This window comes from Morone saxatilis, unplaced genomic scaffold (genome assembly GCF_004916995.1).
Source record: "Morone saxatilis isolate NCDOM2014 unplaced genomic scaffold, NCSU_SB_2.0 Contig16, whole genome shotgun sequence".
Lineage (NCBI taxonomy): Eukaryota > Metazoa > Chordata > Actinopteri > Moronidae > Morone > Morone saxatilis.
The window spans coordinates 7,040,644-7,056,752 of NW_023339718.1; the positions used below are offsets into that span (position 1 = coordinate 7,040,644).

Consider the following 16,109-nt stretch of genomic DNA (forward strand, 5'->3'; position numbering starts at 1 on the left):
CACACACACGCGCGCACACGCACACACAGGCACAAACACCCACCCACAGACACGAACGTACATGCATTGCTCTACCATCAACCAAAGTCAGATGCACATAATCGATGAGGACACTCTTGTCTAGCTTGTTGTGCCCTTAATCTTTAAAATCTTACTGAACAAGAGCTTTTAAGGAAGAATAAAATCTGCTTCGACCCTACTGAAGTGCCAAATTAATTTTTTTTGGGACAGGAGTGCAATAAAAGATATCTATGAAGAGCACAACGTTGTTTGATTTCTTACCACTTTGGCAATATTTATTTTCGCAATGGAATTAGAATTATGCAAAGGTTCGCTCCCTTTGTTTGACCGAAAGGTAAACTGACTGAGCTAGGTGCCTCAAGCCGTGTGTGTGTGTGTGTATAAGTGTATATGTATATGTGTGTGTGTATTATTAGGCGGTGTACGGTCAGTGTAGTATGATAAGAATGTTGCCGTGTGTTTGCAGAGTGTGTGTTAGGGAGATAATAATCCCAGCGGTCAACAAGAGTGAAGGGCCAGAGCTGCACTGACCAACCCACCATCTGAGAGAGAAAGAGAGTGAGAGGGAAAGAGGGAGAGGAAGAGGGAGAGAGGGAGGTAGCCATGTGGTTAACACTTGCTCACTGAGAGGCGACTGGAGCCCGGCCAACCTCTTCACACACAGGCTGACCACACAAGAGCCTCTCTTTCTCCCTCTGCCTCCCATCCTTCCTTCATCTCTTGTTACCTAACATTTCCTTCCCTAGCTTCCTCAGCTAGCCCTCCCCCCGCACCTTCTTGCCTCTTTTGTCTCTTAAAACTTGCCCAAATTCCACCCTCCCATTTTCTCACCTATGTCTCTTCTCCTACCTCCTCCCACGACCCTAAACTGTCACTCTGTCCACCTCCCCCATCATGTCTGCTTTTGACGAACATCTATCCTTCTGTCCCTCCACCCCGGCTCTCCAAACACTTCCTCCCTGCTTTCCTTTTCTGTCTCTACTCCCTCTCTCCATCTCTCCGTCCCTCCCTCCCTCTCCGACTTACCCGTATAGGGATCCGTTCGGTCTCCGTCTCCTTCTGTGGGTTACGATACTTCTCATAAAATTCTCTCTTCTTTTTGCCCTCTTTATCGTCTTTGCGCTCCCTCTTCTCAGCGGGTTCGTCCGAGGGTTCGGTAGGTGAGGGCAGGGGAGAAGACCTGGCTGGCTTCTCTACCTCCAGATAGTTCTCGTTGGGGTTGAGCACCATCACACCGTAGCCGTCCTAAAACAGATAAGAAACAGAAGTATGTGTGTTAGAGCCACGGCATCAGAATCATCAACAATATAAATGTTTAGCATTTATGATATTTTATTTATTCATTGATTTCTATCTATATAACTATCTATGTCTTTGTAGTGTAATATGAGTGTATATATGTACTTAATAAAAAGTGCTTTACAATGCAAAATAAAACTAAACCAGGCTGAGAAGACCAAAAAAGGTAGAGAGTGTGACAGATGTGTGAGAGACATTTTATATTAAACAATCAACAAGGGAGAACAAGGTATTTTTTACTTTTGAATTATTTATTTATTAAGATTTATTTAGCTACTTTTTAAAATGCATAAAAACTTTATTGAATGTTGATTGTTGTTGTTGTTTTTACTTCAAACACGTCAAACACCACATGATAATCTATGCTACACTGAAGCTCCGAAACTGTCCTGCTCAGTCTAGGTCTGATAGTGGCTCTTGGTGTTTAAGAGAAGAGCTCAGTAGTGGATATGTATGTGCAAATAATACCGTAACGACACTTAGAAGCCACAGATTGTGAGATTACTGGGGGAAAGATGCAAATCCAGACCGAAAGAAACGGCAGAGAAAGAGACAGAGTAGAGAGTGTCACTGGAGGGACAAGTCTGAGATGTAACTGGGGGATTGGAATTCAGCGATGGTGGTTTCAGTTGGTGAGTAGCATTTAGTGACTCCAAAGGCCATGTGTCACTTAATATCAAACCCAATCGATCCCACCATCACTCAACAAAAGAGTTAGCTGCAACCACATATGCATCTGTGTATGTATTACAGATTAAAAGATAAGTTTTTTAAATGAAAATAATTTTAACATGACAATAATATTTGAAGTAATATTAATAATATTCAGTGCACTACTTCAAAATGCAAAAAAGAGTTAAAGAGGAAAAATGTAAGAGAAAAGAAACCCAAGAGGTTATAATAAGAAAAAGTGACAGGGAGAAATGTATTGTGGAGAAAAGGAAGTTTTCTTGTAGCCTTTAGTGACTTCTTCAACTTGGAAGCCATTTTAATTAACGGTGTTTATTGTCCCAAGCACTCTGAAACTAAAGCAGGAAATGGATGGATTCCTGTTTCACTTTGGTTGTGCTTTTCACACACAACCCCCGTTGTGAATACACATACACACCCCAAAACTTATGGGTATGTGCCTGTGCAAACACACACACACACACACACAAAAAAAAGACACACACTAAGGAGTACGAAAGACATCAGTGCTGACAAAAAGACCTTTAAGAGATGTGAGAGGGAGTTAAGAGAGGCATCCTCTGCAAATCGCCATCACACACACTGTCTTCTCAAGGTGGCACGTCTCCTCTTCCTTAATAAGTGTTACCACAATGTGCTTGTCTTCCGTTGACGCAGCATGTAAGTGTGTCCCTCCTGTGCCCATCGACATCAAACCTGCCACACACCCCTTCCCTTAGCACCTGCCGTGTGTTGACAACGCCAAAATGACACTTTCTCACTTATTCAGATTATAAAATTAGTCTGATTCTCACTCCTTTTCACATTCACACAAGGCCCCCCTCTGTAACGTAAAACTCAATAGAAAGATAATTAACTTAAGAAAACATTTTTTAAGTTAAGTAAGTAAAATTGGACATAATTACATTTAAAGTACGCGTACAATTTTTTTCTTTATTACATCAGCTTCTCAAACACCACTGAAAATTCGACAAATGTATTTTGAAATTCTAATTTCAGCTTTAAAGAATTTTCTGCTACATAATGGCATCTGCATGATGGTGAAATGAAGTTTTGTATTTTACTCCAAGGCACAGCACGTCTAATGGTAATTTAGCAAGTGATTTATGACTTAAAAAACTACATGTCCACATTATAGTTTGTATGCAAATTCTAGGTAGATGATGTTTCTCCAGACCTGGATTTTTAATAGTCTATGTGTGTGTGCGCGCGTGTGTGTGTAGGTGTGTGTGTAAAGCAGAAAAAGCGGAAGATGGAGAGGTTATGGATGAGGATCTATTAAGGAGACTTAATTCAGCCTTCAGACATCACAGAGACATTTGCACACAAATACAGAAGTTCAGGCACACAAGCACACATTCAGACAGATGAATCGCCTGATGAGAAAGAAAAAGGAATGGGTGAGGGAAGAAGAAAGCAGCGGAGACGGAGGGAGACAGAGAGGGCAGAACGATTGAGAAGTAGAAAGGGGAGATATAGACAGACAGTAAAATGATAAGAAAAAAAATAGATAGGGAAAGAAGGAGAGACAGAGAGGAGTAGTCTAACCAGATCCACACCAGCTTTGTGCCACTGCCCACTGGTGGCAGCCTGATAAAATAACTGACAAGACCAGTTGAGCCTATGGCAGCAACGTCATAAAACCAAGGAAACATTTAAAATCAATAAATAATGAAATTCAATATTTATAAATAAAATGTTTTAAAAACCATGAAAAAGCTTAACAATGACAAACTGAAAAGCACACTGCACTGTCAACAAATGTCCCACTGACAGAAGGACAGAATGACAAAACAAAAAAAACAAATAATAACAGGAAAGGCCTCTTGCATTTAACCGCCATCACATCACTGTGTGCATTTCTCCTTTCCCCTAATCCTGGCTCATGAGGCCAAGAGTTAACGCTTTAGCAACACTGGTCCTAATGTCTGATGCTAACCCTGAGTGGCCTACAACCATGTTCAGTCTTCAGTGCTCTTACACTAACCCTTACCGGTCAACAACCCTTCCTGGCCTTAAGCATACTATTGGTAACCTCAAGTGTCCCAGGTCTTAGCCTTTAGCGTCCTTATGCTAACCCTGAGGGGCCTATAGCCTATGGCCTTTCCTTTGGAGAGGCTAACACACCTAACCGAGCTAACAGCGCTAACCCTTTCAGCTGTCCAGTCACCCAGAAGGACATTGCTGTAAAGGCGACCAGTGTCGTCGGCGTACTTAGTCTGGAGGAGCAGGGCCGCGCTGAGTTCACCTCTATGTCGGAAACCATCATTTATTTGAACACAGAGGTCTGTGCTGGTGTCAGGACAACATTGCGCTCCTTGTCCAGACACTTCCTCCTCTTATTCTTCTCTCCATCAACCAAATATACAACAATGAGTCTGGTGCTGGTGGAGTGAGCACAACAAAGCGACTGGGAAAAATTTATAAAAATCATTTTAATCGAAACTGAAATAAGGCATTTTAATAAATACTATTCTTGTATTTTTTCTTCTGATGATCATTACTATATAAAATAAATATTTTTTTAGAGGGAAAAAATATGATATTCAAATTAAATAGCACAATGTCGATGCTTTCCCTAAATCCCACTGAACTAATTTCTCCCACAGAGCTAATGTTCATCATCATAGTCTTTGCGTTGGTTTGTGACAGCTAAATCTCTCCATACATCTCACCAGACACCCTTGGTCTTTGTGTTTCTAGCTAACTGTTAAGTCTCTCCCACATACACACACTGGATACACCTGCTAAATCTGATCTTTGTGTTGTGATGTGCTGTCAAAGTGTGAATCTTACACAAATGCACATTGCAAACCGTGAGTCACCCCGCTCTTTATACTACTAAATCTCTCTCTCACACATTGCTCACATTGGGTCACTTTGCCTTTGTCCTATACACACACACACCGTCTTAAATGAAACACACACACACGGTCCTCTAGCGTTGGGTCAGTCTTGTCTTTCTGCTGCAGTATGAAGGCTAAGTCTCTTCCCATGCCCTGTGGGTGCCCCTGTGCCACCACCACACTGAGTCCCTGCCCTGGGGCCAGCGGTCAAGAGGGTCGCCCCGACCCCTCAAAGGGGGGGCACCCCGACCCCCATCACCCCGCTACGGACCCTCCTTAGCGCTCCTTTGTCGGCCTGTCCCGCACCAGATAGCACAACAAAGGCTACCGCTGCTACGGAAACCAGGGCTTGTCTCATCATCGTGATGAAACCCTTCCTCCGTCATCGCCCCATCTCCCCAACTGCAGCTTTGTGAATTTCTTTAAAAACCCAAATGCTCTTTACTTTCTGAAACGTATTGAGAAAAAAAGAAATAGAAAAAAGACAACATATATGAAGCTGCAATATAACTATCATGGCATTATTTGTGATTTACTATTACAAAACTGGAGTCGCAGTGTGCTGTCTTAACAATATTGTCAATACTCTTTGATGACAATGATGTGCCCTCTTTACGGTCAAATTAGATGCCGCTTGTCCACTAGAACTTTGATGGTAACAGATCATTATTTTCCCTTCCTGTCGCATTATTTGAAAAGAAAGCGGACAGCGTGTGTGTCTGTGTGCGTCCCCATGTGAGTGAGTACACAAGTGCGAGGGAGAGTAAATAACATGTCCCTTTAAGACAGCAGCACCTCTATTTTTCCAGTGGCGTTGTAATGAAATGAAATGTGTCTAATGTGCGGGAGCAGGGAGTGAGGCGGCCGGAGTGAGAGGGTGTTTCATCTGTGCGTGTGGAGCTCAGCGAAGCTTTGATGTGAGAGCTCTCATGTAGTGAGCAGGGCTTTGGGCAGAGGGAAAAGGACAGCACTTGACAGGTACAAAGCATGGCTGATAGCGGTCACGGGTGCATGCAGTGAGGAAAGTGAATGGTATGGTTGCGTGAATTTTAGGTTTTATGTGTCGTTTGCTGAATAGGAGCATATAAATGCTCTTTTTCGTATTGCACTTGTATTTTAGAGCATTTATATATTCATGCGAGTGGATCTTACATTTCAAGAATTAACATACAGTCTATAGGTGTCCACTGAAATTGGATCTCGGACAGCTTACTATATTAGTTTTTCTATCGGAGGGCTGTTAGGATCAGGGCAAACGGCGCTCCCTTTTCTTTCGCTCCACTTCCTTGTTTCAGCAATACGCAGCTCCCGATTCGCTACTCAGGCTTGACTGACAAGGGGGAAAGGGTCACCCAGCATGGCATACCCAATAAGAGGAGGAGGAGGGGAGGGATGTCTGCAGGCTACAGTCGGGTTTGAGATCTGAACGAGGCACAATGGCTGACCGAGAAGAAAGGCTAAGTTGGAAAATAAACGAGAGCAAAGCGTTGGCGTCACAATTTGTTTGCATTTCAGTCACTGAAGCGACATCAAATACAAGTAAAAAACAGGAAGGAAGAAGATAGAAAAAAAACACAGACTGTTCCTCAATAAAGAGGTATGAAGCAGCTGAGAAGGAAGGTAAATACTGTAATAACAAGTATGCTCTCACTCTCCCTCTCTGTCAGGGCCACCCTGCTCTGTGTGACCTTGTCTGTCTCCGTCTCTACGTGAGCTTTTTTTGCATGCAGGGCCCCTTTATCCATCCGATCCCCATCTTTTTTCTCTTTCTCTCTCTTTTTCCCCACTCCCCCTTTCCCTGAGGCTGAGATACCACACAGATCGCACAGTAATGTCAGATTAAGTCACGGTGCCCCCTTTCTCATTTTAACACAGCACCAGTCTGAGACCCCCCATACCCACCAAACACACAGCTATGTTTCTCTGAGAGCAGAACGGTGGGAGAGTACTTACTGTACCACCGGGGCTATGAAAAGACATGTGTGGATCTTAGGGCTGATGTAAGAGGGGATGAGACGGGATTGTCATCAGCCTGTCAGCACAAAATCAATCATCCTCTTGATGACTACCGATACCCAGGGGGCCATGCAAGTACTTGCAGAGAAAAATGTTACTAAATATTAATGTTAGTTTTTTTTTCTTTTCTTAAGACAACTCAATGTAAAAGCTGATAAATAAAACTAAAATAACAAGATAACAGGCTAAACAACATCGGTTAAGACGTGGTCAACCTAAATTAAGTGGCATTAATCGCAAAACATACATATGAGATAAATGTGCTCAAGTTTTTTTTTTTATCCTACGCTTAACACCAAATCCCCGTATGTTTAAGCAATCAATTGAACAGCCAACACAAATGTTTACATAGGAAAAGTAAGACAAACTGGAGCTTCATCTCCCCCATCTGCCCTCTGAGTTAATTTTAAACGAATCGCCCACTGCATGGGTTTCTTCTCTAATAAAGAGTACACATTTAATTAAGTTTCTCTAAATTCGACTTTTCGCTTCAAGTTCAAAGACTGTATTCGGTGTTTGCTTCCACTAATGTGGTCGTACACTAATTTGGTCAAAGTAAATAAGACTCAGTGGTAATGATTGTCTTTTTCTTGATCTTAATGAACACAAATAGTTTAGGTCAGAATAAGAGGCTAACCTTTTGAGCTAGTCAAGTAGTTGTGTCTGTAATAAGCAGCAGCATTTTTAACCTTGGCATGGATGTCTGGGCTCATTTGGATATTGTTTATATGTGGAGCTGAATATTTATAAATGAGTTCAAAGTGGAGCAGTGGGGTGGAGGAAGTGAAGAGAATAGCACAGCTTCTGATCCCTGATGCCTCAGCTTCTTTTCATGCTCGCATTTACATTTCTTACTCTGTTTCACTTTCTATTTCTTTCTTCTTGTCTCCTCCTGATCTGTCTATTTTCAGCACCTTGGTGAAAGGGTAGACATAAAGACACTCACACAGACTTTGTTGAGTAACTCAATGCAATGCCAAAGCCAGTTTATGTGTCAATTATTTACCATACTCGACGTCTGTGAATCTGTTCAGCCACTATCCATGCTCAATTGTGGATTAAGTATCCAAGTGTCAGGACAGACACCACCACATAAACACTCACGTACACCGACACACTGAAAGTTCGGAGGCCTGCTTCATCTGCTCTCAGCACGACACACGCGGAGGGAGGTGCAGGGTTGGGTGGGGGTGGGGGTTGCTAGATTGCGGGTGGAAGTAGCATTAATCACCGTCCAGGTGGAAATTGTCAGAGCTATCGATTGTGCAAGTAAATGTTACACAAGTCATTTGTCAATTTCTTTCTTTTTTTTTTTTTTTTTTTTTTTTACAGAAGACCAGCGTGTCATTCACAAACTGTGAATGTAAACTCACCAACACTGATATTTTAGAGCTGACACCAGCTGTGTAATCAGCTCCAAAGCGACTTAGACACCCAAATATCTGAATGTTTCTGAAAGTTTGAGTATATCTTTTTATACTGAAATCTTTTAAACAATAACACAAATTTAAAAAAAATATATATATTATCATAAGACATGTCACAGCCAGCAGTGTTGCTTGGGCATATCAAATCAGTTGGATAATAAATGAATAATATTTCCAGTGTACTTTAATATCAAAGTATCAAACATGTGCTTGCAACATGCACAGCAAAGGAAATACAGTAAGTAGTCCTCAGCCCACAGAGGGAAAGCTATGGGGAAATAAATACAGGAGGCTTATTCTGACGCCGTTAGCATTTTGATTTATATATTCTATATTGTCTCCCCTAAGCATACACATGTATTTTTAATGAGGGCACAGAGAGATATAGATCATGGAATGATAGGTGCCTCCCTGCCCTCCTGCCTAACTATTTAATGTATAAATCAGGGAGAGAGGGGAACAGAGAGGGGGAGGCAGGGAAGACACAAAAAGAGGGAAGACAGGAGGACTGGAGGCATCCCAGGAGCAACCCTGTCCTAAAGACCACTAATAACTCTGAACGGAAGGAAGGAAGAGAGACAAATCTAGAGTTCAATGGGCCTAGGAAGGAAGGAATACAGTGCTGAATGAAGATGATGATTATAATGATGATGGTTACAAAGAAGTATTTGGCTGCTATTCAAAACTCATTTCTAAACAAGATTGAACAAAATTAAGGAATCCGACCTCTGCAATAACAATGAAATATCCAAAAGCGGCACTGACACCAAAAACTGAGTGTGGCTTTCAGTTTGACTGAAGTAAAGAAATTCCACCACTATGTGAATTCTTAAAGACTACTGTCGATGAATGTTTCTACTTCACCATCTGGACAGGTAGTTGTGCATTAACACACACGGTGGGTGCGAGACGCATGGCCATATGTACCGACTGAGCCAGCCGGGGTCAATGGCAGGACACATCTAAACACTGTAGACACACAAACACATGTATGCAAGCATGTGTATGTACAGACTTAGGCACATACCTACCACCATGGTAAAATAATACACAAATACGTGTGTGCATGTCATGGTGAATTAAAAAAACAGTACATTTGTCTGGTAAAAATAGAAACAATTTCCTGTTACAAATTAATAGTTTATGTTTTTATAGTTAATATAATGTAGCATGTGCCATTTTGTGTGTATTTATTTGAAAATAATGACAACAGATTTTTTTTTAAATCCCAAATTCAGGTTTTGACACGTAGTTGAAAAAATTTATAGGTGTGCTACGTTGGGTGTCATCTGCCAGTAAATGGCACTGTCTTGGTGAATAATGAGACCATGCTGTTGCGCCCAGGGTATTAATCTTACTGAACATCACAGGACCACTATGACCTCCATGGGTCAAAGGTCAAAGCAGAATCCCTTCACCCCTGCCCTGTTATTGGGACCTAGGAGGGAGAGCCACAGAGAAAACTGGTGGTCCTGTCGACATTGCTGACTGTTGCTATGTGAGGTGTGTGTGTGTGTGTGTGTGTGTGTGATATTTCATGTTAAGTGTGACCTTTCATGAGATGAAATTTACTATCTTATATGTGTAAAATATTCATTTCTATCTGCAGCAGTATTATACACTGTGAGAGTGTAACAGGCTACAATCATGCAACTGGCAATAAATCTGAAGGCCACAGTACTGCACACAACCGCAATGACAAACACACACACACTCCATCAGTCCAAGAGTCTAACCTCTCTCTAAGTGGAGCTGCACCACAGGTCCATGAGTCAGGGGAGGTCGCCACAGCCAATCACAAGCTGTGTTTGAAGTGTGAAGGGTAAACACTATGGTGGCTCTGTCCTGCCATTTACTCTGCTTATTTTCACAGGATGTAACCTAGAAAAGAGGTGGCAGAGAATATAGTGTATCTGTGTGTGTGTATGCATGTATGCATGTGTGTTCCAGCACATTTTCCATAGTGTCATTACCACATGGCTGGGTTTATGCTTCACAGCACACACATGGAGCTACGCATGTATGTTGGAATCCCCTTCATCCTCGCCATACAGCCAAATACACGTGGAGAAATCCATGCTGTGGCAACTAAGGAAACCATGCATGGAGCAATAGACATTTTCCTATTAACCCGATGTAGCCTTCAAGAACGGTTGAAAGCAATTTACCATGGAAAGCGGCTGTAAAACACATCCTCTCTCTTCAGCTCTCTCTCACACACACTAACCAACCCCCTAAACCCTACCGCCACCACAATCCTCACTAGAAGCTCTTTCAATTCTACTACTTTTTTCAAGACCACCTGTTGTCTATTATTTTTACATACTGCTTTTCTCATAAATCATAACACTCTGTAATTAATCAAGCTGTCAAAACAGGGACAGGAGGTCACCTGCAGGGGTCGGAGGTGGTTGCAGGGCCGACAGAGGTCAGGGTCACACCGCATTCCTCATTATCAAGTTGGGATGGGAGAGGGGCCGGGCAAACAAAAGCGAAAGCAGATGGAGGGGGGGGACAGATGAAAAAGAGAGCTAGAGAGACAGAGAGAGAAGGAGAAATTGACAAAGAAAAGTGAAAGAAGCTGTCAGCTGCCTACAGACAGGGGAGGCGATTCTGAGGGAGACATCACATAAAGAGGTGGAAAAAAGGGAAGAGAAAAAAAGAAAGAGGCATGAAATAAGAACAAAAGAAATCTACAAGATGTTTCTACTGTATAGACCTGAAATTGGCTGCAGAGAGGAGAAAGAGAAAAGAAAGAGGTAGGGTGGTGAGGCTTCTTCGATGAGAAAATAGGGAATCAGCTGTGGAAGTATGATTGTTATCTTGCTCTCCCTCCTAGTGTGTGTGTGTGGATGTGGGTGATGAGGCAGACTGATATCTCTCTCAGAGGAGTGTGTATCGGTGTCTCAGTGGGTTGAGAGCCAGTTCAGAGACAGGACCACGGGCCTGGAGTGGCATGTCACAGACTCCACAATACACACTGCTGATTAGATCATTCTGATTAGACTGGCACATATACACCCAGACACACACACACACGACCGAATAAATGCTCACAGACGGATGAAGAAGCTGAATGTGTGCGCTGTCTATTCTGAAGTTATTTCTTTTGCCATGACTGGGCAAGTTGTCTTGTGTTAAATTACAGAAAATTTAAAAAATTAACACTATCATTTTAGGTTATATTTTTCAGTTTATCTGGCTCACTTAGTAATATGTAGTATGGCAGGTGTGGCAAAATGTGTTGACAATCAAGTTAAGTAAATTATCTCATTATATTGAGTGTGAATATGTTATGTGAAGTTATGGGTGCAAGATGAAAAAAAAAAAACAAAGAAGCAAAATGCTCAGCAGGGGGGATGAAGCCAGCAGATGAAGGACTGGGACAGAGGGCCGGAGAGAGGAACAGATTAAAAAAAAGGAACAATTTAAAAAGTGCGAATGCCGCGGAACTCCTCGTGCTGTGTTCGCGTCCCCCTCCCCTGCGTGGAGCATGAATTCTCAGGCGTGGCTCGCTCTATCAAAAACATCACTCTTGAATGAGGCGCCGACCATTGCGCAAAATTAGCTGTCACCCTTTCCTCAAAATCTTTGTTAATCTTGTTTCCAGTGTTTGCGGATTTATCAGCACATGCATCAATGTCAGCTCCTTGGTTACTGAGCCGCAGTACTTGGGAGAAGATATAATTAAAAATGTTTGGGGCGTGGGGGGCGGGAGGGGAGGGCTGCTGAGGAGCGGGAGTGCTAGGAAAGACGGGGCGAGGGGGGGTGTCTGGGAGGAGGAAGGTGAAGTCTTCCTCTCGTCTCGTAGTTTCCCCTGGGAGCCTGTGGAACGCAGAGCCAGTGATAACAGACAAACGGGCTGGGCCTCGCCTCTCTTCCTTTCCCTCTCTTGCTCACTCTGGTATCACTCGGGTCAGCGTGTGCTACTATCACTACTATCTTTAATGACGCTAGCTCCACTGATCTGTCCACTGTAGGGAAACTGGTCTCATTGTTAACAGCCACTTGACACAGAGGAAAACAACAGACAAATGCATCCATCCATCTAGTAATGTTACTGCCTTATCAACAATTTGATGCATAACTAACCTATCCAGAGGGTTTTGCACACAGGGTGTCATGGCTGGGGGGTAGGGACAAGCAGAAAGACAATCATTCAGTGCACGACATGCATGGACATCATTTCGAAGAGAGACACTGTGAGTAAATAGAAAAATCTAAGGACCCATTAATGACAAACCTGTGCGACTGAAATTCTGTGAATATTTAAGTATTTGTTTGCATGTTTGCTGACTTTAACTACACCTTGACATCTGGAGGCGCAGTGATGAATTACACAAAGCCACCACAGCTTGATCCTTGATATGTTTCCAGAACATCTCTTATTATCATGTGGCTTTTCAAAAAACCATCACATGCCCATCCAGCTCGCGTCAAGGGACAAGGGACATCATGTATTAGAAATTCAACGTCCAAATCTCCCCTGCTAAGTCATAGAAACAAATACACACCCGGCACACATATATATACAAAACCACACACCCCTCTGGGAGTGCGGTTGCGATGCAGAGACATCCCGGAGAGCCATGCCACAGTACCAGCAGGTTTCAGAGCTGTGTGGACAGAACTCTGGCCACAGACATGACAGCTCGGGAGACAGCTCGGGAGGATGACAGACACATGTTTAAAACATAGCGCATAAATGCAAACCCCTTATGAGATGACACCTACCATAGTGGCCCTCTGTCTTTCTCCCAAAAGATTGGGGTGTCAAAGAATGCAACAACTGCCCTTGTGCGTGAATATCTATTACAGGAATTGGAAAAAAGAACACAGGACAAACTGTGTGCGTGTGGAGTTACTGTAGCCATATATGGGTGTTCATTTCTTAGCTTGCATGTGGTCATGTGAGCAGGAAGGAGTTAGATTATAGTTAAGTATGGGATTTTCTAATTTAGAGGTATCTAATTTAGCTAATTTTTCCAACCTCATGGTGAGGGTTGCCATGGTTTTCCAAACCAAAGTTCACAGGTCTTGGAGACAAGAATATAACTGTCCCATGGCAGAGGGCCTTCTCTGCTATTAAGGATGAAAGGCGAACAGTAAGGTGGCCCAAGCCTTAACCTCTCACCATGCCTGATACAACATGTTAGCCCTGAAAGCAGAGCTTTTTTTATATCCATGCTCACATATTCTCTTCTTCTCTCCTCCTCTGGCTCTTCTTTCTCCCTCCTTTTCTTCTCCATCCAGACCTTTAAGTGCGGTCTGGCAGGTTTGGCTGGGAGGTCGCGTATTCCCCCTCTTCATTAGTGAGAAAATGGACTCTGGTAAACGCTTGTTAAAGCCCTTACCTACACTCCCCCAGTTAATGGGAGTGATCCATTTGTGTCCGTTTCTGCCTGACAAGGCTTTACTGGAAGATTAATAGTGCGGTGTCAGGCCACGGCCACCCTCTGTCCCGTTCTCATTTCCTTTCTTCTGGGACGCACACATGCAATAATGGACCCCCGTCTTTTGTTGTAACACCATGATTAGCCAGGGAGAAAAAAGCACCAGAATGAAAGAATGAGAGAAATGGAGGAGAGAAGGGGAAACAAAAGGAATATAAGAAAAAAGTCTTTCCTCCATGACATGGTACAAGTGTAGGTGTTAAGGTTGTGAATTATAAGCACTTGACAATGGCAGAGTGATATTATTAATTAATCTCCATGTGAGGTGAAGAGAGATATAATGAATCACTTATGGATATTTCCTCTGTTTTAAAGGTTGGCTTTATCTTGGCATGATCCAGAGAGAGGTCTTAGAAGGAGTTGGCGATGGAATGTATGACAGGAAAAGAGACAGAGAAAGAGGAACACCATGGGAGAAATAATAGAGATAGAAAAAAGACAGAAAGAGAGAGAGACAGTGAGAGAAAGGAGTGGGGAGAAATCCTTAAAGGGCCACCCAGGGTTTCGTCTATCACCCAGGCCCCCCAGCCATCCCTCTTCCTTTTGGGGATGACACTGTCAAGTGTTCCGTCCCTTCACTGGGTGAACAGGATAAACGCTCTTAATAATTATATGGACATTCCCAGGAAGTCTGTCCTGTCCGGGAAGAGCAATTCTTGAGATGAGAATTCCATGGTGTCACAGGCCTGGAAATGTGCCATATAAATGTAGAATTCAAATCTAGACAGAATAGTTTATTTTGTTGGGGGATTTTTTTTTCTTTCTATTTTATCTCTCTGGGTCTTTTCTCTCTGGTGATTTCTCTGATGGGCAGACCAACAATCTGGTAAACACACAAACAGACACAGACAGGCGACCTGCATTGCAACCCCCTCCTCACTACATCACAGTCGGTGCCAACGGAGAGCAGGGTGTTTCTCAAAGGAGAGTATGGGGGATTGGGGCTGGTGGTGTCTCATTAAATTCTTGGGATTGTCTAATTGTCTTTCGTGGACCTCCGAGAGACTAGTACATTATACTCATTGCAATTAACTAAACAAAAGAGCCGAACCGCCCAAGCACTGGGGACAAGGCTGGCTAGGGGGAGCAAGCCGTCCAGCGGGGACCAGGACAACAAAACACAAACACACACAGCAGAAGTGAGTGCAGAGAAACACTAAAGAACAAGAGAAAAGATATGAAGGAGTGCAAAAAAATGAAGGGAGAATAAGGGGGAGGGGAATGAGTGAGGACTCAGACAGATCTTGGGATTGGCCAGATGTCAAAGTTGGGTGGGAGGTCGGGGTGAGACAGGGTGAGGCGAAAGAGGAGGAGGGTGTCTGTGCTCATTTGAGACGCACCTTTGTGCTGGACCTGTCTTGTTTACTGCACTACAGCTTAGCAGTGCGAGGGTCCTATTCAGGGTCCAGGCCTTTCAGAAGGTACTGAAGGAGCCCTTAAGCCCACTTAACTACCATTTTCACACACTCTGCCTGCTCTCCTCTTTGTCCTTGCCTCCATTACATCAAACGCAGGAACAAAGGCGGGGAACAGAAACTGGGGCTGGCAGAATGGCGCCCATCACAAATATTAATTTGAAAAGGTGTTGGAGAGTAGAATCTACTTTTATGCACAAGGACAACTTGGGATTTTTTTTCTCTACCTTGTCAGGGGGCTCTTTGGGGGCCGCAATGAGCTTGGTTTTCAGGCTAAAGGGGAGGCTGAGGACTTGCAGCACAATTATCCAAGAATAAGGGGCTTGAGACGTGGCACACTGCTAAAGACTGAGCACACACAAGCGCAGACACATGCACGCGCACTGCCTATTAAATAAGCCTCATTCACTTGCCAGAGCTATTAGGCAGAGCAACAAACTCAAAGAAGACACACACATGTGAAGAGCCCATGTGGCTGCAGCGGTTGGCATTTGAAAACTGAGAAGCAAGCTACTACTACAGAAAAATATACATGATACAACCCATTACAAAAATGGAACAGCATACATAAATTAAAAATGGTGGAGTAAGAAAAAATGAACACAAAACATCATAAATTGATATGTTTTAAACAATGCTTTCTTTCAGGCACGGGTTGATTGAAGCATGGGTTTGTAAAAACTGACCTTGAATTGACTGGTGAAAAGATAATTGTGTGATCTAGAGGTAATCCACAGTCCACCGCTCTTATTGCCATTTGCTCAGAAACACACACAAGCTCCACACACACATACACACAGGTGCATGGCGCATGCGTTTTCAGTGGAATTCTGTTTTAGTCAGATCACATGAGAAAGTGGGGTGAAAAGTTTATGCTGCGATTACCACTTAGAAAAAAGTGCCTCTTTCTGACGTCATCCCACACACGTACACACACACACA

The 16,109-nt window shown here is 43.1% G+C and overlaps 1 protein-coding gene across 1 annotated transcript in view; it reads right to left on the minus strand.

Annotated features, from left to right (window-relative positions):
* Positions 1–16,109, minus strand: part of fam172a (family with sequence similarity 172 member A) — a 139,825-nt gene that overhangs the window by 78,222 nt on the left and 45,494 nt on the right. The window contains exon 7 of the mRNA XM_035658690.1: positions 1,048–1,266. Within this exon, the coding sequence (XP_035514583.1) occupies positions 1,048–1,266 (219 nt within the window). The remainder of the gene's footprint in view (positions 1–1,047; positions 1,267–16,109) is intronic.